Below are 24,463 nucleotides of genomic sequence, written 5' to 3'. Positions count from 1 at the left end.
AGGAGGCCCTGGGGGACGGGCGAAGCGGCCGGGTGGCCGTCCTCCCAGCTGGCCGTCCTCCGTGGGGCGGGCGAGGCGGTCTGCTCTGTGGCGCAGCCCCGCCAGCTTGTCCCGGGCTCTCCCGCCTTGGGCCGCTGCTGCAGGCGTGACCGGGCCGTGCGCGCAGGACCGCCCTGGGCCCGTCCCCTCGAGGGGACGGCGTTGCTTGCCCGTCTCAAGCTCTGTCGAGAGGCCTGTGCGCGGCCGGGGATGCAGCGGCGAGGGGAAGGGCGCTCCGGTGCCGCCTCCCTGGAGGGGAGCTGTGTGATAACCCACCTCTGTGGCAGGGCTGTGCGGCCTTTGGGCGCCTCCAGTTTGGATGCCGGGTCGTTGCTGGCGCTGTCAGGACACGAAGCGGTTCTTGACGTCGTTTGTCTTCAGATTTCCGCCCCACGGGGGGCAGGCAGCTCCCTGGCCCGGGAGAGACGGGGAAGGCTTCGCGAGCGAACGGCGCTTGCGCTAGCTTCCTGGGGCTCCAGGGAGCCGGCGAGGCCGCAGCGGCGGGCCGGGCTCCGCGCCCCGGGCCGGGAGCAGGCTTCTGCGGCCGCCGCCCGGCTCCCTGGGGCGTAGCCTTACAGCCGCCATTCAATACCTTAGCAAAGAGGATAGGATTAAAGTGAAAAATTCATGTTTTTCATGAACATGACCAGAACAAGATCTCCTAGGCCCGCCAAAACAGCGCAGGCCTGCTTTTAACCCCGATGAGCTCTCACTGGTGGTGTCGTATGATTCGTAATAGGCAATGATGGGTGGAATTGCTTTGAAAAAGCTGGTCGCTTCCAATAAAACGTGTCGGCTCCACAAAGACGTTTTCATGATGGTATTCTTTAATTGCTTGTCCTTTTTGACTCTGCTGGTTTTCCAACTGCGTGCTTGCCAGAACTGATTAACGCGGGGCAGCCGTGGACTTAAACTTGCAGAACGCGTCCAGTGTTTCCTTGCTGGGCTGTGCAGGGAGTTAGATAGCAAAAATAAGAAATAGCAGTCACTGAGAGAAAAATGTGAACGGAAATAACGTGTTCCCATTCAAACGTCCAAACCCTGAAAAGCAGCCAGTATTCCTGCTTGGCTGGGGGTGCCTGAGATAAAAATAATTGTGTCACTTCTAAAACTGGCAAGAAAAAACTTACAGAATGACACTGGTTGGGCCTAGAATGATTTCTGCTCAGACTCTTTAGCGAAGAAAGCTCATTTAAAAAAAAAAAAAAAAAAAGAAAAGGTTCTGTATATCAGTGTGCTGCTTGGAAGAGTCTTGGCAGCTGGCTAAATGTTTATGTGCAATTTATGAATGGAATTCATGTCCCAATAATTGTCTATATTTGCATAGTGTCTTCTGGTCTGAGTGCAATTACTGGCGTTATATCCAACTTCTCTACTGAAGCTTGTCACCTGCATTACCAGAAAAGAACCTGTCCAGGGCACTGCCAGCATGGGGAATGATTTCAGGGTTCTTTGTTGTTGTTTGGTTGGTTTTTGTTCAATGGGATGGCTACTATATCAGCCTCCTAATGAACACAAGGTGTTTTTATCTACCTTTTAGTGGAACTCTGCCCCCCCCCCCCCCCAAAAAAAAAAGCCAAGCTCCTGCTACAGAAATTATTTATGGTTTCCTGGAGACACTAGAGATTTTTTTTTTTTAGACACTCCTATTATCATTATCATTATTAACTTAATCATGTAACAGCTAAACAAGCGGTACAGTCCCAGAGTCTTCACATAATGACAGACTGAAGACAGATCAAAGTCTGTGAGATGCTGTTTCAGAGTGCGAAAACCCAGTGGTCCGTAACCCGTAGCATTTTCTTAGGAGGTGCAGACAGCAGAATATAAGCAGATTTGTGGCCATACTTGGCTTGGCCAGGTTGCAAAGGAGGAGGAAAGTAAACCGTTCCCCAAGACAGGAATACCCAAAATAAACCATGCCTAAGTCTCCCAGACACGAGAGGGAAGTTAGCTGGTACGAGAGAGAGGTGAGAGAGATATCTAGCTTGAGATGGACAGTGTGTATCTAGGAGAAAACTTATGTGAGCCATTTTCTGTGCTTCACTGCACTGGTCTCCAAAGAAAGAGGTCGTGTCAGAGTGATCCATGTGGTTTATGTAGCTTTGCAGCTAGGAAACAGATAAAGACATGGGGTCTGAGGTTCAGTTCCTCTCCTGAGGGCTTTTACTCCTTAGGGGGCAACTGCACAGGGATTTTCTTACCCCTTCTGATTGTTCTGCTGCCATATGTAAACATTTTTGTGACTGTAACTCTGTATCATCTGTAAGTGATGACACAGGATACAAAACAAGTTGAAAAAAATCCACAATTCCGTTCTGAAAAATTATGGTGAACATGGTGCTTATTCTCCACTGAGAAATATTTTGTTTGTGCCCAACATTGGAGTCGGGACAGTCCTTCGGAGGGTTGCTGAGCGTTTAGCATCGCTACTGCAGGAGGAAAAGCGGTAGCAATCCTGTGAGAGGAGGGATTCAGGGCTGCAGCGAGCCTCACTAGTGCAAACCTTGCATGTGTTACTGAAATACCAGCAGTATCTGTAACACAGATTTTGAGCATAAACAGTTGTTATTGGTAGCCAGAACAGTGCATCTGGCACAGTGAGCTATCAGGTTGGACTGGTCCTCTCTCTGTCCTGAACTCAGTCTGAGCTTGTCGTATTGGACTTAGAGTTGTGTCCCGTTTGGATGCATTTTTTTGTACTTTCTAACAAGCAAAACTGTGCCAGGGCTCAGGACTGAGCGTGCTTCTCTGCTGCTGGAAGAAAAACATGCAGGGGACAACTGTTGAGAATCTTTCAACCTTTTTTTTTTTTTTTTTCCCCCTCTGCTGTTCAGCTAGCCCCCCCCCATTCAGTGTTTAAGGAGTGATTGGCTTTTGTCATGACTTACTCTCTCAGGTAATTAAATTATATTGACTTGGATGTATGTTCACAAGACATCCTGTGGTCCATACAGCAATGCAGGGACAGCTTTAGTTGCCTGCACAAGTGTATGTTGTGTGTTAATGGGATTCATGTACACTTGTACAAAATGTGCCCTTGAGGAAAGTTGTTGGGAACCCAGCAAAATGAAACAAGTGAGATGTGGGTCAGCTTCAGCAGGCGAGATAACAGGTTTAGCTTAAGTGTATAAATTCCAAGGTTTGTGATGCACCATATGATATGCAAATTATATGTTAAATTAAAGGGAGGGGTTGTTAAAAATGCACATACAGTAGTTGTGTTTGCCTTCTCCCTTTAAAAAGAAAAGAACATACTACTCTGGCAATTTGATAGAAAATCTACACCGAGATGCTAATTCAGATATTGAAGTCAGGAGATGGAAAATTTAGAAATGTGAGCTCTGTTTCTTACTGTGCTGCTGCTGTTCTAGTGGCCTTGACACAATCATCTTTTTTTTTTCCCCCCTCTCTCTGCACTTCTTTCCCTGTTTGTGTAACAGGGGCTGCAGCACATCTCCCCTTTGTATAATGAGCTTTGCTAGTGAAGGGAGCATACAGAGTTTGGAGTTGTTATTGTGAAAGTCTGAAAAAGATGTACTGCCAGAAGTTATTAGGCAAACTGTGGACCGTGTTGGTGTTTCCTCCAGACCTCAACTTTTCTGGCTTTTGGTAAAGCTGCAGGAATCAGTACCCATTGCAAAGCATGGAAATTTGGGTCCTAGATTTCCATCAGTGTGTGTTGTGCTTTAAATCCTTGAAGACTGAATCCATGAATACCCCCAGCAAGAGGAGGGGATGAGGTGGTTCTTTTCTTGGAGCCGTGCCTGACAGGAGTAGTGATGACATTCAAGGAAGATTTGACATTAGCGTTTGGTGAGGTTGTGTCTGAAGTCCATCTTCCCTCAGCCTGGCTGAGCATTTGTCGCAAAGCCGTTGCTCTGTCGTGCATCAGTGACTCCTTCTCCCTGCCGTTTTCTCTATAGAGTCTGTGCCAGCAGCGAGACTGAGAGTGAAGCTGGGGATATCATGGACCAACAGTTTGAGGAGATGAATAACAAGCTGAACTCAATGACTGATCCAACTGGCTTCCTGAGGATGGTCAGCAGGAACAACCTCTTGAACAGGTAAGAATGCAACGCTGTACTGCAGGCATCAGCAAGCAAACAGAGGGACGTCTCTGTGACAGGCTTTTCTTTAAACTGTGAGATATAAAGTGGCCTCAGGTACAGCTGATACCTTTGTTGGTGGTCTCCTTATTGCAGTTTTGCCAGGGGACAGAGCAGCAAATTGACTTGTCCTTCATGGTTGCAGAGACTGTGTATTTCACCCAGGAGCATAGCAGTTTGATTTGGGGGAGGTTGAGGTGGCATCTCATTGCATTTTCAGGTAAGACTCAGTAGCTTAAGGTGATGGCCAGCAAGGATTTGCCAACAATTGATAACTGATAACTCTGTCCTGAGGGGCGGACATTTTTAATTTCCGCTTCTATTAGACAGGCACTGTTTTCGACTGTGTGAACAATTGCAGAGGAACTCTGTCCCTGCTGTCTGTGAGGTGGAGCTTGGGGCTCTGCGCTCCAGATGTCTCGTGGAATCGTTTGTTTCCCGTTAATTTTAACTATAATAGTAATTAGCTGAGAATATGCTGCATTTTCAAAGGTACAGTGCTCTGTCTAGCTGCCCAGTTTCCACTCATTTTCTGCCTCTGTAGAACTTGCTCAGATCTCAGCCTGTCACATCGCTGTGCTGATTAAAGCAAGCATTGGAAACGAATATTGAACACAGAATCTTCCCAGGGTCACCACCTCTCATGGAGCAAAGCTGATGTATGATGTTGAAGGAAGCAACTCTGAGTTTCTGGCTGGATTTGTGCTCCAGCATGGATTCTAAGCACAGGGTATTCCAGACCTTTCTCAGCTGGAAAAGAGAATTAGGTCAGGCTGCAGTGTTGCGAGCGCTCACTGGAGCTTGTGAGCCATGACAGCAGCATCCCCTCGAAGCTGGGAGTTGCCTGCCGGCATCAACAACTGGCCTATTTTTCTTTCCAGAATCCACATTCATATCTATTCAGGCTGCTGCAGTGATGATGAATTATCAGTATTTGCTACTTTGGGGTCAAACAGGCACTCCCCCAGGATTGCTGAGACATTTTGCTAGTTTACCAGGGTCAGAGGATGAACAGGAGAACACCCCCACCCCCCCCCCAATTACAGTGGGAGGAAATATGCTCTGATTCTGCTCCAGGGAGAGCTAATCCCTAGGAACACTGCAGAAGCCAACCAAGCAGCGTCTGCATGTCTTTCTGCTCCTTAGCAGCCAAGTGCACAGCCTTAAAGCCATTTCAAGGAGCTTACCTTAGGTACCTTGTCAGAAAACTGGTTTGCAGCTGTTTGGAGAAGCTCAGGGATGGAGAAACTTAAGCACTTTATCAAAAGCACTTTCACAAGAGCATCAAGAAGCAGCCAGGACTTTGACGTTCTCATGGTGCACACTGAGATCAAGAGAACGGCAAGACGCTACTGTGTGGCCTGCCTGCATGCCCACCTTTTGCCTGCAGATGGGGAATACTTGGTGGGGGGTTTAGTGGCAGAGCTAATGCTGCCACATCTGTTTTGCATCTGGTTTGCTAAGCCCTGAATTCAGGGCAGATGCTGCAGTCCTGGCCAAGCATTTGAATGCCTACTGTACATAGGTTGACGATTAAAACATAGGCTGCAGAGTCTAAGAGGGCACTGTAGCAAGCATTAGCTAGCCTACTCATCTACTGTATGGTTCTTTCCAATTCAGCTGTGTTGCGAATGGTGCAGGTCATGGCATGCAGCACGCTGAGCTTGGGACAACAAAGAGACATTTCTTACAGCAGTCCTGCAGCTGCAGGAAGGAAGCCAACGAAGGTCAACATGGGAGAGAGCAGATTAAGAAAGGAAATGGGAGCCAGCAGCATTTTTCTTTGCTGGCCTACAGCTCAAACACAGGACTGTGAGCTTTCAAACTTTGGGAAATAACTGAATTGAATATGAGGAAAAGCACAAGCTGTAATCTTGGAGCTCCAGACTCCAGCTCACTTCTGTGCAATTGCTTTTCTGCCAGCTAGTACTGGGGTGAGTTTATATAGCTGTATGTCAGTGCTGAGTGGATTGTTGGTGCTACGGTGCTTCAGAGATTGGTAATACTGTGACTTACCAGCAGTGACTGTGAGGGTATGGCCTCTGCTTTGACTTCTACACTGCAGGGGACAAGGAGGAGCAGGGCCTTCTTTGAGATGAGAGTGCGTGCTTGCTTTCCCTACTGCCAAAGCAAGCCCTGCTTTCCTCATGTGGGGCCTGAATGCAATGTTCACATCTTGTACTTGAATGCTGGAGCTCCTCAGGGGAGTTTGCATGGCATGGGGCCAGTGCAAGTTCCTTCACGCACAGGGTTTGCACATGCTGTTAAGGTCCCATGTTAGAAAATGAGACCTCGGAGATGCTGGGACTGTTTGGAGCCACTCGGTCTCCATGTCGGGTGGCAGGCAGGTGACTGCAAGGAAGCCCCTGGTTTGGGGTGAGTGCCCCTTCTGGCTGCTTGGTGAATCTGGCTTCTAAGCAGAGAAGAGTATGATTTTTTTTTTTTTTTTTGGCATCTTTGCTTAGAAAAGCAAAAATGGGTTTGGCAGTTCACTTAAGGAACTTCTGGGAAGGAAAGGACCTTGGAGAAGAAAGGAGCACTGAAGGGATACTGGCTGCCCAATCTCAGAACTGGGCACTAGTTGTCTAAGCTATGGCTGCCACTGATGTAGCTCCCAAGACAGTCCTAGGTGCTCATGTGCTAAGCAGCTTCTCTTTTCTCTGCTCCTTTGGCCCATTAGACTTCTGTCAGATTTCCGGAGTAAAATCTGATTTCCTTTCTGCTCGTCTCCTTCTGCTTAAGCAGGGAAAGCTGATCATTACCAGCCCTTAGATATAGCTCCCCAACCTTTTGGCCTTTCCACCAGCATGGGGACCCAGTTTATCCTCCTTCCCGCTACATGCAGAAAACATGGGCATCAGCCCTGCCACTGCTCAAAGGGTAATACACATTTCCCAGAGGGCAGTTTTTGCAATGCAGCATCATAGTGAGAGACTGTAAAAGGCAAATAGGAGAGGAGCAACCTAACTTGAGATGTGAATTCACTTCTGCCAAGGCCATTGTTATCTCACAGCCCACCTTAAAATTGCAAAGAGCTTTTTTTCCAGCCGAGTCAGAGTGCGAGGGTAACGGTCCATGGCCAGTTCCACATGCACAACTGGAGATTTCCGAAGCAAGCTTGGTGCCCTGAAAAGACCAAAGGCTCCGTGGAGCCAGACAAAAGAACATAACACAGGGTGGTATAATTCCTGTGGAGCTGCAGCAGCAGTAAGAGTATGGCTATCACCCAGATACAGTTTCAGCTCTTGCTCAGGGTTTCATCCTGGTGACCAGTGTGATACCTGAGCATATCTCCCCTCTCCTTTTGGGTTTGGGAGCTTACCATTGTGTTGATTTTGGCCCTGTTGCCCGTACTTACATGAGGGTACAGCAAAGGGTGGTGGCTGCCCGAGGAACAGGAAGCCAGGAGCTGAGCTCGGTAGCAGCTGGCAGGGCTGGGACCGCCGCCCGGGGCTGAGCTTTAATGAAGCTCCTGGGCCTGTGGGCACAGTGTGGGTGCAAGCCCCAGGAAAGGTTGGTCAGGGCTGTTAGGGCCTTGTTAGTGCCCTCAGGCCCAGATAGCTTGCCCTGGAGAACCATGCAGCTGACCCCTTGGGAGCAGAGGGCTCAGAGCAGCAAGGGTGCTGGCTGGCCCAGGATGAAGTGAGGTCTTTGGAAGGCAGTTGTGAAAGCAGTGGCTGAAGAGCCTCTTATCTGCCTGGTTCTGCACCATACAGGGTGCCGCACTGCGGCTGCCCGAGTGCAGGCCACACAAGCAGAGCGTGCTGGGTGGTCTGTGGGTTTTGTGCTACCAGTGGTGGGTTTTGGAGATAATTGTGGATGTTTGAAAGCAGCCACAGGGAATTCATATTTGAATGTTTTCTGTAGCTTGGGTATTGTGAATGTGTGAAGGCCCGGGATGTGGATATGGGGCTGCATTTCTGGGGAAGGTCTTTTGAAGGCAGCTTGCAGAATGACAGATCTGATGGGTATCCGTTGTTCTGGTTTTGTCACATCACTGCAGCAGTAAATCTGACTCCTAGCCCCCCAGAATGGCTGTGCCTGGCCATGGGTGGTATCTGCTTGTCCAGAGTCCCTGGCCTGGGTGCCAAGGCAAGAGCAGCTCTCTGCTGATTCCAGTGTGAACCCTTCCTTCCTGCCTGAGCCCAGCCACATTCTTCCTGTGTGAACAAGGCCAGATCCTGTGAGGCTGGTGGTAGGCCACATCAATCTGAGCTCAGCGCCTACATAATAACTGCTTCCCTACCCTTTCTCTGGGCATGTCTCAGGGTCGTTGGTTTGCTTCTGCATCTTCAAAACAAAGGGCAGGAGAGCAGCGCTGATTATATGCAGGCAGTCCTGAGTCCCAGTGTGTGCTGTTTTCTCTGCTTGCTGCAGGGTTGCGCTCCCTTGCACAAAGGGTGATAAATAAGCACCACTGCAGAGTCTGTGCGGAGACTCCAGATGAGAGATGTTATTGTTCTAGAAATCAGGGGGAGGGGACGCTGCAAGAGCAAGCTAGAAAGCTCAGACTTGCTGTTGTGCAGTACCCCAGAAGCCAGCGCTGGTACTTAGTAGAAGGGGCACTTGGCCAAAACATTCAGAAGAGCCTGTTGTTGTACTGAAGTCATTTGGACCCAGATACGTGACAAGCCACCTGGGGAGCAGTTTGCTTGCACTGGTTTGGGAGGAAAGGGAGCAAGCTGGCCAGGGTTCCAGGTCTGCTGGGCTTTTTACGAAGGATCCAGCCTCCTCCTGTGGATTTTGTTGCTCTTCCTTGTGTGCACAAACACCCGGGCAAGGGATGTGAAAGATTTATGATACCCCTTTGGTTTTGTTCCTAATAAAAAACAATCTGAGTGGTGAAGGGATAAATCTAGAGCTGCTTGGCTTCAAAACCAAGATGAAGGAGGCTCTGCTGATTAGAGTAATCAAGCCCCTATCCCCTGAAATACGTTAGTCTCTTAAAATTACTTAATACAGGACGAGAGGCTAGCGACTGCCACCTGCTGGCACATGGCTGCTTTTTAGGAAGGTCGGGACTATTGTTCTTGGCCCAGTGCTTAATGTGCTCACTGGTTCCTAGATGAGCAGCTGGCTATCCCTGCCCTGCTGGGTGGGTGTTTCAGACAGGATAGGGTAGAAGGGTGTGCTCTGAGCACAGGAGGGTTCAGGGCACAGCACTATAAGGGCATGAGATTGGGAAAAGCATAGTTTTCACTTCCTCGTATGATTTTAAAGTCTATGTTACATAAAAGTAAGGAAGCAGCTGAGCAATGCAAAGTGTGCTTGGCTCAGTCAGCTCCTGCAAGGAAGCTCGGCAGAGGGGCCCAGAGGGGAGCACGCCGTGCTGAGTCCGTCCTGATCCTGCATGAGTCTGGTATTGGGCAAGTCACCTAGCTCAAGTTTCCAGCAGCACCGAGTCACTCCTGCTCACCCTGACCTTCACCAGAATCCCAGTTCGTACAGGAAGGTGTGGGCAGTTGGGCACTGTGTCGTATTAGTGGGGAACATGGTTGGTAGCATCATTTTTTCTATAGTGAATGGATTTTAGACATGATGTGAACTGGGTCTGAAGGCTGATTTCAGCAGCTACAGACAGGGAAAGGTGAAAGATTTTCTGAATCTGGTTTTTGGTATGCATCAGAAAAGGCCAGGAGTATTTCTCAAGCCTGTGGTTTCTCAGGAACAGTAGGAGCACACTTGAGTATAATATTTTTGCTCTGTTTGTCTTTCCCTGCGTATTGGCTTAGCCTGTGAGTGTGCAGAGACACTGTGTGGCTATATATGCCTGTAGTAGATGTACAATCAACTGAAAAAGTCTGTATTAATACACCTCATTGACTGAAATAACTATTGGATACTTGGTTTTATTTCCGTTTCCTGGATGTGCAAATACTTTCTGTTTTCTACTTTTGCTTCTTTTGGGTGTTGATAGCCAGGGATTGATTAAGGAAAGAGATAAAAGTAAGGAGTAGAAACGAGGCATTTCTCATGAGCAAAGATCCTTTTAAAAAAAGGCCTTTGCAGACCAATATCCTGATAAAGCAGCATGGGTTTGGTTGTGAATCCAGGAAACTTTCTTTCCTGTTATGTAAGCTGGGAAGGGCACACCGCACTGGAAGGTGTTTGAGAAGCAGAAGAGCAGCACTGTGCTTCGTAGAGACCAGGAGCGGAAGGAGGCTTTCTCTGCGCAGCAGCACCAGAACATGGTCTGGATTGGGATTCTGGGGAACCATCCACTGAATGCTTGCAGCACGTGGAGGACAACGGGGCATGTGTTCCTTCATAGGTGGTCTTTTATGCATTACTAGGCATTACTACTCTATTACTAGGCAGCCCTATTGAAGATTCTGGTTACACTTCAGAGCTTGCACTACCGTTACTGTCCAATGCCTGGGTTCCCCCTGCCCTTTTTTTTTTTTTATGGCCCACGTGCTACAACTTTCTGAAAAATTATCCTTTTCACGTAAAATGGTTGTTTGTGGCCACAAGTCCAAGATAAGTATTCTGGGGAGCACAGATCGCTAGAGTAGAGAGACCAGAGTGGGCATTGTCATTTCCTCAACAGGGCAATAACTTTTTGTGCCCAGGCCATCTCAGTCTCTTCAGAGTGCTAGTGTTTGGTGGCTGATGCCAGGACAACGTGTGTGGAATTCTGCCCATGTGGAATAAGCCAGAAGTATCCCTTTCTGCTGCTTGCATGAAGAAGAGATTATCAGGAAAGAAAATCAGGCCTGCTGGGTTGTAGGGAAAGAGAGCTGTGCAGTGATTTTAGGGCAGCGCTTGGAGGCAGCTTTGTTTGTGATTGAATTTTGGCAGTGAATGTTGTAAGAGAGTGGCTGGAGATGGCCAGATAGCGGATAAAGGAAACCATAGCTTGTGTTGCCATTGTCCCCATTGAACAGGAAAGTGGGAGCAAACTAATGTGGCAGGAAATGAGAAAGCTGTCAGGAAAACAGGTTTCAGATCAGCTTTCATGCTGGAGATGCAGTTTAACCTGCTTGCACAAATCAGGATGATGCTTAGAGACAGTGCCCAAAGGCAACAGCCCTGACTTCATGGGGTCCTTGAGAGGAGAGACGGCAAGCATCAGTGTAAACCTCCCATCCTGTTGTTTGGCTATTGTCTTATTTCCTTTCAGTTCCGTGCCAGATTAGCTGGTGCAAAGCCCCCTGAAGCTTCCTGTGATTGTAGTCAATTGTTTGCCTGCACACAATCACTACACACAAGTATGTAATTAAATACTGTGAACAGCACTTTGGGGCATTTGATTTTGTAGAGAAGTGCCACAGAAATGTAAGCTGCTGTCTGCAGCTTGTTCACCGTGCCATTCATGTCATTGTTCACTGTGGTGTGAAACTGAGCGGGAGAACGAAGCTGTGGCATGAAGCATCTCATGGAGCACCATCCGCAGCCTGGGCTGGGCTGGGCTGGGCTGACTCCTGGTCAGCAGAATGAAGTCAGGGCAACCTGCCGTGGATCTCCGTGTTTCTGCAACTAATCTTTCATTTGTCTTTTGTCCGCAGGAGCTGTCAGAGCATGACCAGTCTGTTCAGCAGTACCATGTCTCCTGTTAAGGATGGGACAACTTCCCTGCCAAGGAGGCAGACTTCCTTCACCAAACCCCCGCTCCGTGCGCTCTATGACTTATTGATAGGACCCATGGAAGGAGTAAGTCTTTAGTGAAGACAAATGTAGAGGTTCACTTACCAAAATCCCCTATGATGTGGGAAAGCAAGGACAGACAGCTGCGTGAGGCAAGGTGCCTTTCACTTGGTCTTCCAAGATGGTGAGACTGGGTATGTTGGGAGATGAAAATAGTGGATGTTGTCGTTGATACTGCTTCCCGTCAGCTGCTGATATATAATTCTTTTGATGAACTTCAGTAGGAAGTATATATTTGATTCACTAGTTGGCAAATTGACACATTTGGTAGAGCTGCCTAGGGCCAAATAGGTCAGGGAGAGTGAAAAACTGTTTTCAACACAGGAAAAATTCATCTGAACCAAGCCTGGGTGTATTTATGGGAGTCAGTGAACTTTCCCCAAAGGAGAGTTATCCTTATACGTGCCCATGTTGTGAGATGCAGCAGTGTGAGCGTTTTGCCTGCGTCTGTAATGAAAGAAGGAACTGTTTTTTTCTGTCTTAATAGTTTAACCAGTTTATGCTTCTCTTCCTCTCCTGTGGAAACACAAAATGCGCCCTTCCCCCGCTGCCCTGCAGGCCCAAAAAAGTATATTTGATATTCAGTCTCCTTGCTTATGACGTTCCTTGTCCCACTGACACTGACCTACACTCCACCTTTGGCATCTCAGGATTTCACATGTCGTCTTTGACCTCCTCTGTGGTCTTTGTAGAGGTAATACGTCACACTGGAGAATATCCTGGTGTATGCTCTGTGTGAGTGTGGGAAGCCTCGGAGAAGGGGAGAGGAGGACAGTGACCCTGAGAAAAGGTGATATCCAGGAAAGCCACCTCCATGGGAAAGGAGAAAGCTGCTGCTGGACAGGGTGGCAATAGGGGCTTTTTCCACACACCAGTTACATACAAGAGATGGCACGTCAACATTTCTGCCAGGACCTACAAACAGAGCTGCTGCGGTCATGTGGAGGAATATGTAGTCTGGAGTAGAAACGGTGAGATTTCACAGAACATAGAACAGAGGATTTTGAGGCTTGCCAGCTCTCCTGCGATTTTAAGCTCTGCCACTGTCTCTGTGTATCCTTAGACTGTGGACAAGTCTGTGCACTGTCTTTGCTTTCCCTTAAATTTCAAAACTTACATGCAGCTAATGTTGAAACCAGAAAATCTTTATTTTGTTTATTTCTTACAAATTCTGTGTTCAAAGGTCAGAACAGTTAAGATGAAAGTAGCAGGCTATTTGGCAGTAGCGTTTGATGCCTCTCTCCAGACAGCGGTATTGTTCTGCCCTTTTGCCTGCTTGCTACCTGACCAGTGAACGCTAGGTTAGGGACCATGGTGTAGATAGTGCGTGCGCGCCACGGTCCCTGGTGCAAGCGTGCATCAAAGATAACTGCCTGTACAGTGAAGATGGTGATTAATTCTTACCCATGTCCTTGGGCAAGATACAGATTTCCTTTCAGCAGAGCACTTGAACAGATGCCCTGGAGTTTTCCACATTGTTGCTGTGATATCCTTCTCCTCTCTGCTGTTGACTCTGTATTTTCAGCGACTGATGCTCACCCTTCCACTTCTTCTCCACTACCTCCTTACGGTACTTTTTTTCTACGTCCAAAGCAGTTACTCCTTTTTCCCAAATCCCTCATCCAAGCTGTGCCTTGCGCTGTCTGGAGTGCCTTTTCAGTATTGGCAGTGCCCAGAAAGGGCACAAAATGAAGCGGAGCAGAGCTGTAGACAGCTTTCTAATTAGAGGGCTATGATAGCTGGTTCTGATTTATGTTCCGTACTTGCTGCAACAACATGTAAAGTTATGCCCTCAGAGCCCATTTGGCATTTCCTTTTAGTGCTGCTAAACCAGGAGCAGACGATTCAGTGAACTGCCACCTCCAGCCTTTTCCTTCTATCCACCCTCTTTCGTGCTGCCGTGGAACAGGGAGGCTGGCATCACCGTAGACCCACCCTGGGCCTCTGAACGTCACACTGTACCACCCTGTCAGCCAGATGCGTAGCCTAGTGATCCTGGACTTGCTCTCTGCCTCCTACAGGTTGGTGCTTTTGCAAGGGCATGGAAATGCTCCTAGCCAGGGCCCACGGGTGCTAGCAGCAGTGACGAGTGGCTGTGTTTACATGCTCTGCAGCCCTACTTTGGTTACTGAGTGTCCCAAAGCTTGACCCAGACTGTGCTCTGAATGTGGCTGTTGCCGGCATCTGGGCACTTTTGTCGGCTCAAGCGTTGAGGCTGTAGGCAAGGAACCATCTTGTGCTGGTGAATCAAAGAGATGACCAGTAAATACAGATGCAAAGAGAAGCTGGATTGCTCGGTGTCCTGGCTATGTCCTAGATCTTGTAGAGCAGGTGGTTCTGCTCCGGAAGGTATACGTGCATCCTGTTTGCAAGGCAAGGAACCTAGCCCTTTGGAGGGGCAGAAAAAGCTGTTTACTGTTTTTCTGTGACATTGGAGATGACGACCTTGAAACAGCTTTGCCTGGAAACTTATCTGACCTATCTGTCAAAATAGGCGTGATGCGTTGGGAAGAGATCTTCAGCTCGAACTCCAAGAGCCCTGCTTTCTCCTTCCGCGCCAGGAATAACTGTGGTTGGGTATTGCTTGGTAGTTTTGTGTGACTGGTACCTAAAGTGGGATACCAGCCGTGGCAGGACTTTTGGAGAGCGCAGAATTATCAGATACAGGATCCTTGCTAGCATACAGTCTAAGAAAATGTAGTTCAGGTATTGCGTGTGGTTGGGCTGTCCCATCATAGCGGAAAATTCTGATTATAGCGGCACTAGCTGCAAGTTAGAGGCCGATCCAAGCCAGGAGCTGTCAGTAGGTTTAACGCTGCACAGTTGTGCTCCCGGCAAATTAGGCACGAGAAACTTTTCCAACTTCACCAGCATAGCCTGTATCGCTACTGCGAGGCAGACTTACGGGTTCCTGTGCTTCACGGTTCAAGCCTTGCTCCTCTCTCTCACTGAAGAGCTTCTTTTTGTTAAAACTCACCCCTAACAATAATCCTTGGAGGTGTATACGGAATGCAGATGAGCCTCATGATTTTATTTCTCTCTCCCTAACACATTATGGGGAAAAGAAAGTATATTGAACTCTAGGGATTTTCCATACAAACTGAAAATCCTGCAAAGCACATGTCACTATGGCTTAGATGCTCTCATTATGTTGCCAAGAGCTAAAGCTCCTGGAGCAGGAAGTCAAATGGAATATATATAAAAACAAAACAAAACAAAACAAAAAAAAGCCTTCAAAACATTTCCAGACAATAACAGCCACCCTGGTGGGAAGCCGCTGCTTGTCAGCTCGGTCTGTGCTAAGAGACAAGGCCAGATGGAGGCTGGTTGAGCTGCAGAGCGCACGGGCTGGTTTCCCACAGGCTGCGTGTGCTGGGGAGCCTCCCTGGGCCCTCAGCGCCTGTAAAGAGCATGTCAGGATGGAGCAGACGCGTTTTGCGAGGGGGCTCCCAAGGCGGCTGGACGGCGGTGGCTGACCCTGTGTTGTCGCCTCCAGTCTGTGGAGCAGGGTGAGCTGGGAAGCTGTAAGGAGGACAGGAGAAACAGCAAGAGGTCAGCAACTCTTTTAAAAGAAAATTTTCTTACCCTTCAGCAGTTTTGTTCCTACTTTAAAAGCCAAAAAAGAGTATAAAAGCATCTCGCTGTCTCTGCTCAGCTTTCTACTGTGTGACTTTCTCCCTCATGTGTGTCCTGGTGTTAGTATTTCAGACTCCCTCTGGAAGAGAGAGCCAGACTGATTTTTGCTGTTTCTTTATTAATGTTTATTCATCTTTGCTGCTGCCTAAGAGTTAAAACTCGAGAGTGACTGCAGATTCCTGCTACGCTTTGACTGCTAGGGAAATGGGGTCAGTGCATCTCAAGTTAATGCTCAGCTCTCAGTCACTCTCCAGTGTGGAAGACAGACCCTGACCAAGGTGGAGAGAAGGAATGGTGTGTTAGGACCAGGGTGTGTTTGTTCAAGCTCTATATAAAACTTGTCTCAGGTAGTAAAATTCACCCTCAAAATGCACAGTATCAATTTCTTTTCTGTCACGTTGTCTGTTTATTCAGCAGGTCCTCGCTTCAGGATTTTGTAATGTTGCTCTTGCACCTCTTTGTTTCAAAAGTTTGTTTTCCATCAGATGTTTTGTGGTAGTTGTTCGCTATTGACAATGGAGAAACATTTTCAGACAGAAGATTCTTCTCTCTCCTGTCAAATGGGGACTCAATTGAAATATGCTGGCTCTAAAACAAGGTTCTTAGAGTATTGCTTGATAAATAGCAGAAGAGAGGCAGAACCTGGATATTATTTCTTCCAAGAATGATGTATCTGTGTAGATAGAGATTTTTAGGTTATTTATGAAATACAAGTCATGTGTTTGAAAAATAAACCTATTTTACTGTTGCTGTGTTGAAACCAGCATTTTCAGCAAAAAGAGGTAATGTTGGAATGTAATTCAGAAATCGACTTGGAAGGGACTAAGGCAGTTCTGTCTCCGTTAGCTGAGCAGCCCGAGTTGCTGTTTTTCTCCTGTCAAAACAGATGTTTGCTACATCTGATGGCAATCAAAGTGGTGTCACTCAAAAGGACTTGTAGTCCTGCCTGCTAGGTCCCTGTCTCCATCCTGCAGTTAACACTGCAAAGTCAGCTTGCCTTTAGGAAGAAAAGGCAGCCTGGAGGGAAATAGAGCAACCCTAGTTGAACTGGTTAACTCCAAAACTATGTCAGATTGATGACTTTGTCTCATCCGAGCTTGTGCTAAAGTCATGTTCTTTAACTGAATGGTTGATTTACCAGGCCAAGCTATATCTGCTGCTCTAGCTTAAAGGCATAGAATTGCATAGAAATTTACTGCCGTTTTGCATCGGAGTCCTTGAGATTTCACTTTTTTTTTCTGCTGTAATTTTGCAAGCAGAAGCAAATTTTGATTCTTTGGAGTTACCCTTCCCTAGGGTGGTAACTAGTTATTTTTAAGCCTTATTAGATAAATAAGAATGAGATTCCCATAGTTACATGGGACCAGAAGCTGCAATCACTTTATATGCCTCTTTGTATGAGAAGTTGCTGTTTTAAAATTCAATTCCAAAAAAGTGTTATTTCGAAACATGAGGTGGTCGTATTGACAAGACACAGGTGGCTGGGGTTGGAACTAAGAGTTTACACCGAAATGGAAGGAGTTGGTGTACTGTGATGAGGCTAGACATGAGCAAATTTGCCTAGGTGGCTGTGACTGCTGAGGTTTGCACAGTGTGACTGCTGAGGTTTTCACAGCACATTAGTGGACTTAAGGGTCATTCACCTGAATGGGATTCTTCCATGCACGGATAAAAGCAACAGTCCAGCTGTATAGAACTGTCAGATGTCAGTTTGTGTTCACCAGTCACAGCATCTGGGGTCAAGCATGTTCAGGTGAAGAGTAATTCTGAGGAGGATATTTCCAAACTGTGGGATCAGACTAGAGCCCAACGCTTTGAGAATGCAGCCTGCGGCACGGATGCAGTGAAAGGACCAAACTGATCTTCTGTCTTTCCTTTTCAGGGTTTGATGCATTCCAGTGGTCCTGTTGGCCGCCACCGCCAGCTGATCCTGGTTCTGGAGGGAGAACTGTACCTCATTCCTTTCGCTCTCCTGAAGGGAAGTTCCTCCAATGAGTACCTCTATGAGCGCTTCAGCCTCATTGCAGTGCCATCCATCCAGTCGCTGAACCCCAGCTCCAAGGTTTGGCATTGCGTTGTAAAACCTCTCTCTCATAGAGCCTCTCCTGTGAGGTGCAGGTCCCTGTACGTGCTAGAATAGCAGCAGCTGTGTCCTGCTGCACCTGACAATAGACAAGAAACCGTAGGTGTACGACTCTTCCAAGGCACTGCCAGTTCTGGAGCACACTGAGCACCACAGGTGTAAAGTAGATTCTGGGGCAGTTCCTGCAGCACAGAGATCACCTCCCTGGGCATGCCGGGGAGGACGGGGGAATGGATCATTTGGATATCCTCCTCTAAAGGATAGCATGTCCTGGGCTGTGGACCTCCATGGTAGACTGCAGAAATGTAGGTATTTGTGATCTAGACTGAGCTTCGATGCCAAGTTCACTATGTCCTAGCAGACTCCCGATATGTTTGCCTACTTGACAGCTCTCTGTGTGGAGAAGGCCTCTCACGTCTCATGACACTGAAGCCTTAAGTCAAAGTCGATACCACAGGCAAATCCTGAAGAATTACTTTCGTGCTGATGTTTGGCAACAACCTTCAGCTTTTCTAAGGCCCTGGGTCGCCAGGGAGAATGCCCTAGTCACATCTGCTCTTGCTGAGCAGTGTCTTACTGTGTGCCTTGCGCTGCACTGGATTAAGCGCAGTCGTTGGAGCAGCCGAAGGGGTCTGAACTTAGTCACTGTTACTGATGGGGGAGATTAGGCTCTTTTGTTCTTCATCAGGCCCCAGTAATCAGCTGCATGCAGCACCATGCTCCTGGCAGTGGTGATACTGGTCCTTGAAATACAGGTGTGAGAAACCAGTTAGTGATTGCAAATAATTTTTCCCATAAGGTAGGAAGCTGGGATCTCCTTTATACTTTTAGTTCTGCTACAGCCCTCCAAGGTGATCTAGGCTGAGTCTCTTTTTTTCTATCCTTATCTATTTCTCCACGCAAGAAATGGGGTCAGAAACACTGACTGGACTCAAGAGAAGCTGTTCCTTGGAATAGCTGAATGGAAGAAACTAAGTAAACGCAAAGCGTTTTTATAATTACGACAACCAAACTGCTCTTTAGAGCCAAGGAGACAGCATGTTTTACAACCGGCACTCCGGCAGACAGCTCTTTGAACCTCATTGTCTCTTTCTCTTTCTCTCTGTAGACCCATGTGAGGAAGAATACTCCTACTTACTCCAGTTCTACCTCAATGGCAGCTGTCATAGGAAATCCCAAGCTCCCTTCAGCAGTTATGGACAGGTGGCTGTGGGGACCTATGCCTTCTGCAGAAGAGGAGGCATATATGGTGTCTGAGTTACTTGGCTGTCAACCCTTAGTTGGCAATGCAGCGACAAAAGAGAGGGTCATGAGTGCCCTCTCTCAGGCAGAATGTGTCCATTTTGCAACCCACGTCTCCTGGAAGCTGGCTGCTTTGGTCCTAACACCCAACACTGAGAGCAATCCAGCCAGCAGCAAGAGCTCTTTTGGGAACCCCTACACAATCCCAGAATCCCTTCGGATGCAGGATGATGCCAGTGATGCAGAGAGCATCTCAGACTGCCCTCCCCTTCAGGAGTTTCTGCTCACAGCAGCTGATGTCCTGGATCTGCGGCTTCCTGTTAAATTAGTGGTTCTTGGCTCTTACCAAGAATCCAACAGCAAAGTCACTGCTGATGGGGTCATTGGCTTAACAAGAGCGTTCCTGGCTGCTGGGGCTCAGTGTGTCCTAGTGTCACTCTGGCCCGTTCCTGTGGCTGCTTCCAAAATGTTTGTGCATGCCTTCTATTCCTCCCTCTTAAATGGGATGAAAGCCAGTGCAGCCCTTGGAGAAGCAATGAAAACTGTACAGAGCAGCAAGCAGTTCTCGCATCCATCCAACTGGGCAGGTAGGAAGCATCTGCTTTTTGATAAACAAAAATGATGACTCTTGTACCAAATGGCTTTGTGTTAAGCAAAGAACGATGCTAGCAGGTGGCAGGAGCTGCATGTTGCCTGCACTCTCCCAGGAGCCATCGCTCTGTGCATGACTGCTCCTTCCACTCCGAGTGGGGCTGAATGTCAGTGTCATGGAAAACATGAGCATTTCACAGCATACAGTACACTGCATTAAATCAAATTCATAATCTATTATGAGATGAAGTGTGTTTCATCACAGTGGTTTCATGACTGAAAGGAGGTGGTACATGATAACAAAGCTCATTCACTGCATGGGTGAAATGTGTTCGGGCCTAATTCCTGCGTATGTGGGACAGAGTTAGCCGGAGTAAATTTACAGAACCTTGTCACTGGTAACGTACGTTTGCTACTGTAATGAGGCAAGAGTAGTACTTCTAGAAGCAGTAGCAGCAATCAGCAGCTGTGATTTCCATGACATAAACCTTGGAGGTCTCACTCCTTTGGTCCTCTCAGGAGAAAGGTTTCCCTGGCCTCCAGAGGAAATTTCCAAGCAGTGTACTCTGCTCCCAGGGTGAACGGCTGGTACTCGCTCCTCGCAGCTGGATTAGTGAGTTGAGATTCAGAAAGACAAAGTCCTGGAGTTCAACAGTGTTGTTACTGGGATAATTGTAAATAAGCCGCTTTTTTTCCCCTAGCGCAAGTCTTGAAAGCTGTAAACATTCTCCAAATGTACTTTTTTCTTTTGCACAGGCAGCAATGCCTGATTGTTTGGATCAGACAGCTGCTGTGCGTATGACTCTGATGTAGAGTGTATGTAGCTGGAGGGTTGGGAAGCTCACTACAGCTTGTTAAAGAGGACACCAGGAGTTAGTCTGACAAACCGATTTCAGGCTTGTTGAGACCAATGTTACAATATGATTCAGAGAGTATCAGATGGGAGGTGAGTTTAGGTTGGAGACCACAGTTCAATTTATGTTTTATTTTCCTTTTAAGATTTTGCTCTCTTAAAGGAAAGTTGCTGGATTTTTTTTTTTTTAAAGACCCAGTTCCAGGCAAAACAGTGAATGTGGACATGGGCTCTGAGCATCACCACCAAGCAAGGTTACTCAAACTGTCATAGTATTGCTCCTTCTGTGATTTGTGAGCAAAGTTACTATAGTCGTGTTCCAGTCTTCCTGCTTTGACAATTAGCAGCGAGTCCCAGAGAGCACCACGGCACAGACAGCCCCGTGTCCGGCGGCGGTGGGTGAGGAGGGGCAGGCAGAGCTACCTGTGCTGGTGCTTGGAGAAGCTAGCATTTATACAGTGCATAAGGCAAGACAGGTTTGTTGTTTTTTTTTTTACCCAGACAAGGAAAGCTCTCGGTTTTCTAATTTCTGTTGTTTCTGGGCTCTGCTTAGCATCTATTGATTTCTGCAGCTGTAAAGGAGACATGGAGCATGCTAGGACAGGTCTAGCTGCAATACAGCATTTTTCCACTTGCTTGAACAGGAAAACAGTATTGATTTAATAGAGGAGAAGAGTCAGAAGCATCCAGGGAGCTTTCTGGAAGTTCAGTCTATGGGACTGAGTGAGCAGACAGCTGCTCTAGGGAGAAGAATATAACTCTGCAGGGGGCAATGAACCATTTATTTCATTAGTCTGAGAGGGCAGGGGGTATCTGCCTCTGTTTTCCAAGTTTTCTGTAATGAGAGGAGATTGAGAGCTCTTATTCTGATTCCTGCAGGCTTCACGCTCATCGGGAGTGATGTGAAGCTGAATAGCCCTTCTTCGCTAGTAGGACAGGCCCTGACTGAGATTCTGCAGCACCCTGAAAGGGCACGAGATGCCCTGCGTGTCCTGCTACATCTGGTAAGAGAAAGGAAACGTTACAGCACCCAGCAGGTGTGGGGAGGGGCATTGCGGCCTGTGTAGTCCTGTGATGATGTTACCTTGGGTATGCATCTGTGAATGACTGGGAAGAGAAACAACGAGATTAGATCACTCACACTTGAATAAAACCTTTCTCTCTCGGCACAAGGTAGTATCTTGCTGAAATTCTGCGTCACGATGAAAAGAGTGGGCTATCTGATGGGGTTTCCAGAGCAGATACCAAGTAGGACTTGGTGTATCTTGTGTTGTGGCAAACTCCTCCCCGGACTCATCGTGTTTGCAATAGCTGTTGAATTGAGTGTGTGCTTTAAAAATGAGATAGTCGCTGAGGTTAATTGTTTTTACAAGAAAATAGCTACAAACATTGCAAGGAAAGCAGTAATGGAGATGGAGAGTAATTTAGTGACCACTGTCTCTTTGCATATTTGGAGGTAAGAGGCACTTGTCTTCCCATATGTGCCAGTAGCCTGCTGTGGGGAGCAGCAGGACTGAGGCCAAGCTGCCAGATGGTTAGAATCATCTCTCATGATTTTTAGTATTTTTCCTTCCAGCCTGTCTTCTCTACTGCCACAGGAACGTGGAATATCCATAGGGTTATGGAAACCTATGAATAATGCTAGTGAGCCCAGTTGCTGTTTATTGCGAACACGTCTCTCTCGTTGCTATTTACCGTATAGCTGGTTGCACAGTCTTGCCTGGTAATGAGCAGTGTACTCAGGAGACTGGAACCTGTGAGTGAGTCATCTTTTGGGGACAAATGCCGCTGCCAGTCTTACAGGATTGATCACAATCAAACTGGTACCTAGTTTCCTATGGCATTTGTTTCCCCAGCATGCCGGAGACTAGTGACTGGTCACAGCGATTTTATAACTGAGTATTGAGTTATTCGAGCCTCTGCTTCCAAGGGCACTAACATCCTTCAGTGTAAGACAAGGCAGGTTCAACATCGGTCTTGCTGTCGCTCAGTCTGCCCTTCCTGCCTCTTCACTGTGTGCAGAGATCATTAATAAAAATATCTTACAAAGTAAGCTAATGCTGTATTTTCCTCCAAAGGTGGAGAAATCGTTGCAGCGGATCCAGAACGGGCAGCACAACTCCATGTATACCTCCCAGCAAAGCGTAGAGAATAAAGTTGGTGGCATTCCAGGCTGGCAGGCACTGCTCACTGCCGTAGGGTTTCGGCTGGACCCTCCTGCCAGTGGCCTGCCTGCAGCAGTGTTCTTCCCAACCTCTGACCCTGGTGAGCGGCTACAGCAGTGCAGCACCACCATACAGTCCCTCCTAGGTAAGCACCAGGCCAGCCGTGGGCTCTGTTCAAGCAGACCTCTACCTTTCCCTGCTTCTCCTTGATGCAAGCCTACAAAATGATGAAATTTGTCTGGACGTTTTTCTACAATAGGTTCTACAATAGGTTCTTTCTAGGTTTCTACAATAACAAAATAAAAGTATTTAACAGGACAAAGGCTCTAGAAGTAAACGTTTATTGAGTATCTTGTCACACATGGAATACATGTACCACTGGATCCAATATCTGAGAAGCATGATGTGACTGTTCCTTTCTCCCTGCTCTTAGTCAGAAACCCTTCAATCAGACACAAAGTTGGGAAGATGCTTTTGTTTTCTGGAAATTGCTGCTGCTTCCAGAACTGTTCACTGATGTGGGGGAGAGATTTCAGGAATTAGCTGAGTTTGTGTTCTGTTCAGATTGTTGTAACAAGAAGCAGATTTTGAGCAAGTCAAGAAACAGACTGAACAATCAAGAAGCAGTTTTGGAACGAACCCTGTTTCTGTTTTTCAGGTTTGCCTAACCCTGCACTTCAGGCACTTTGTAAACTTATCACAGCTTCAGAAACAGGAGAGCAGCTTATCAGCCGGGTAAGTTGGGAGGTTTCTCTCCAGCACCAGTCTCCAAATGCTTCCTTCCAGGCCCCAGTAGGTTCAGAAATGCACAGAATGGTTCATGCCCCAGTTTATCAGCCCATAGGTTGCGTGCTAGGAGACTTCAGTGTTGAAATTCTGAACTTGCCTCTTTGTGTGAGTGAAAGTGAATGTCCAGGCGAGCAAAATGCAGGCATGTTATTGAACTGCATGGCCTAGGGTATCCCAGTTCAGAGACAGAAGTGAAAACATAATACGTGCAGCAGTGAGGGAGAAGCAAAATACAGGAAAAGAGTGATAGAAGCACTAACTGCGTTTTGGCAACCCCATCCAGGGCCCGCGCTGGCTGGTCTTTGTCCGGAGTAATTACTCATGTCCCAAAAAATAGCACTTCCTTTAGACAGCACCAGGTCTGCAAGGTACTACTCAAGCCTGTGCCTCTCCTTGTTGGAGTGTTCATAGCTCTGCCAGAAGGATTCCGTATCTTTAAAAACAGAGCACTGCCACCTATGCCTACAGGACCCACTCCCCTTTTCACATTCCTCTCTCTCCCCATCCTTTCTAGCATGCCTAGCCCAACCTAACCTTACTCTGTGCCACCAGCCTGGCTGGCTTTCTGTCGCATATTTCTTACTGTCCTGATTCTCTTCTAATGCAGTTTATCTTGGTCATTTGCCTGCTCTAGTAAATGCACACAGTGTATGTTGTGAATAGGTGCATAGCTCACCACCTTTTCCCCTTTCGCCAAGCAGAAATGTTCTAGGGAAATCCTGCAGTGGGTAGCTGGGATTATCCCCACTTAGTTTCAGGAGGGTCCCCTTCACTCAGTCATATTGAGTCTCTCTGCACAAAGCAACAGGTCCACCTTTGCAATTATGCATTAGGAAGCCTGCTTTGGCAATCCATGAGACTGAGTCTCTTTCAAGGAAATGTTTTTTTTTTTGTCAGAATCTACAGTACCATGTGAATTATTTGTAATGGCTTGTGCTTTATGGGATTTTGCTGTCTTGCCTTGCCTATTTTGTCAGTGCCTGAGACTTTCGTGGCTGAATAGCATTAGGTTATTTTATCCTCATTGCCACCAGAGGGAGGCCTAGAGTAAATGGGATGTGATGAGTAAAGGACAACATTCCAGTAGATCTATATGTGTAACAATATCCCTGAGATTATTTCCCAATTGTCTTCTTATCTCAGATAATTAAATAACGCAAGAAAAAAAAAATTCAGATGGCTGTACACAGTTAACAAAAAAGATGTACTCACCATTTCCCCATATTGGCAGAGGCATTGCATTGTTTTTGCAAATGTTTTTCTGTAGCCCAAAACCCAAGCAGAATTCCCTTTTGCACAAGAGTCTATT

General features: G+C 47.3%; 1 protein-coding gene across 4 annotated transcripts in view; it reads left to right on the top strand.

Moving 5' to 3' along the window:
• TTC28 (tetratricopeptide repeat domain 28) overlaps positions 1-24,463 on the top strand; it is a 230,261-nt gene that overhangs the window by 196,518 nt on the left and 9,280 nt on the right. For all 4 annotated transcript variants that reach the window (XM_068911355.1, XM_068911354.1, XM_068911356.1 and 1 more), the window contains 7 exons: positions 3,966-4,106; positions 11,657-11,801; positions 17,314-17,493; positions 18,623-19,343; positions 21,080-21,204; positions 22,279-22,510; positions 23,024-23,100. In XM_068911355.1, the coding sequence (XP_068767456.1) occupies positions 3,966-4,106; positions 11,657-11,801; positions 17,314-17,493; positions 18,623-19,343; positions 21,080-21,204; positions 22,279-22,510; positions 23,024-23,100 (1,621 nt within the window). The remainder of the gene's footprint in view (positions 1-3,965; positions 4,107-11,656; positions 11,802-17,313; positions 17,494-18,622; positions 19,344-21,079; positions 21,205-22,278; positions 22,511-23,023; positions 23,101-24,463) is intronic.

This window comes from Struthio camelus, chromosome 17 (genome assembly GCF_040807025.1).
Source record: "Struthio camelus isolate bStrCam1 chromosome 17, bStrCam1.hap1, whole genome shotgun sequence".
In the NCBI taxonomy this organism is placed as follows: Eukaryota; Metazoa; Chordata; class Aves; order Struthioniformes; family Struthionidae; genus Struthio; species Struthio camelus.
The sequence above is the reverse complement of the archived record's forward strand: the minus strand, read 5'-3'. Positions and strand labels throughout refer to the sequence as shown.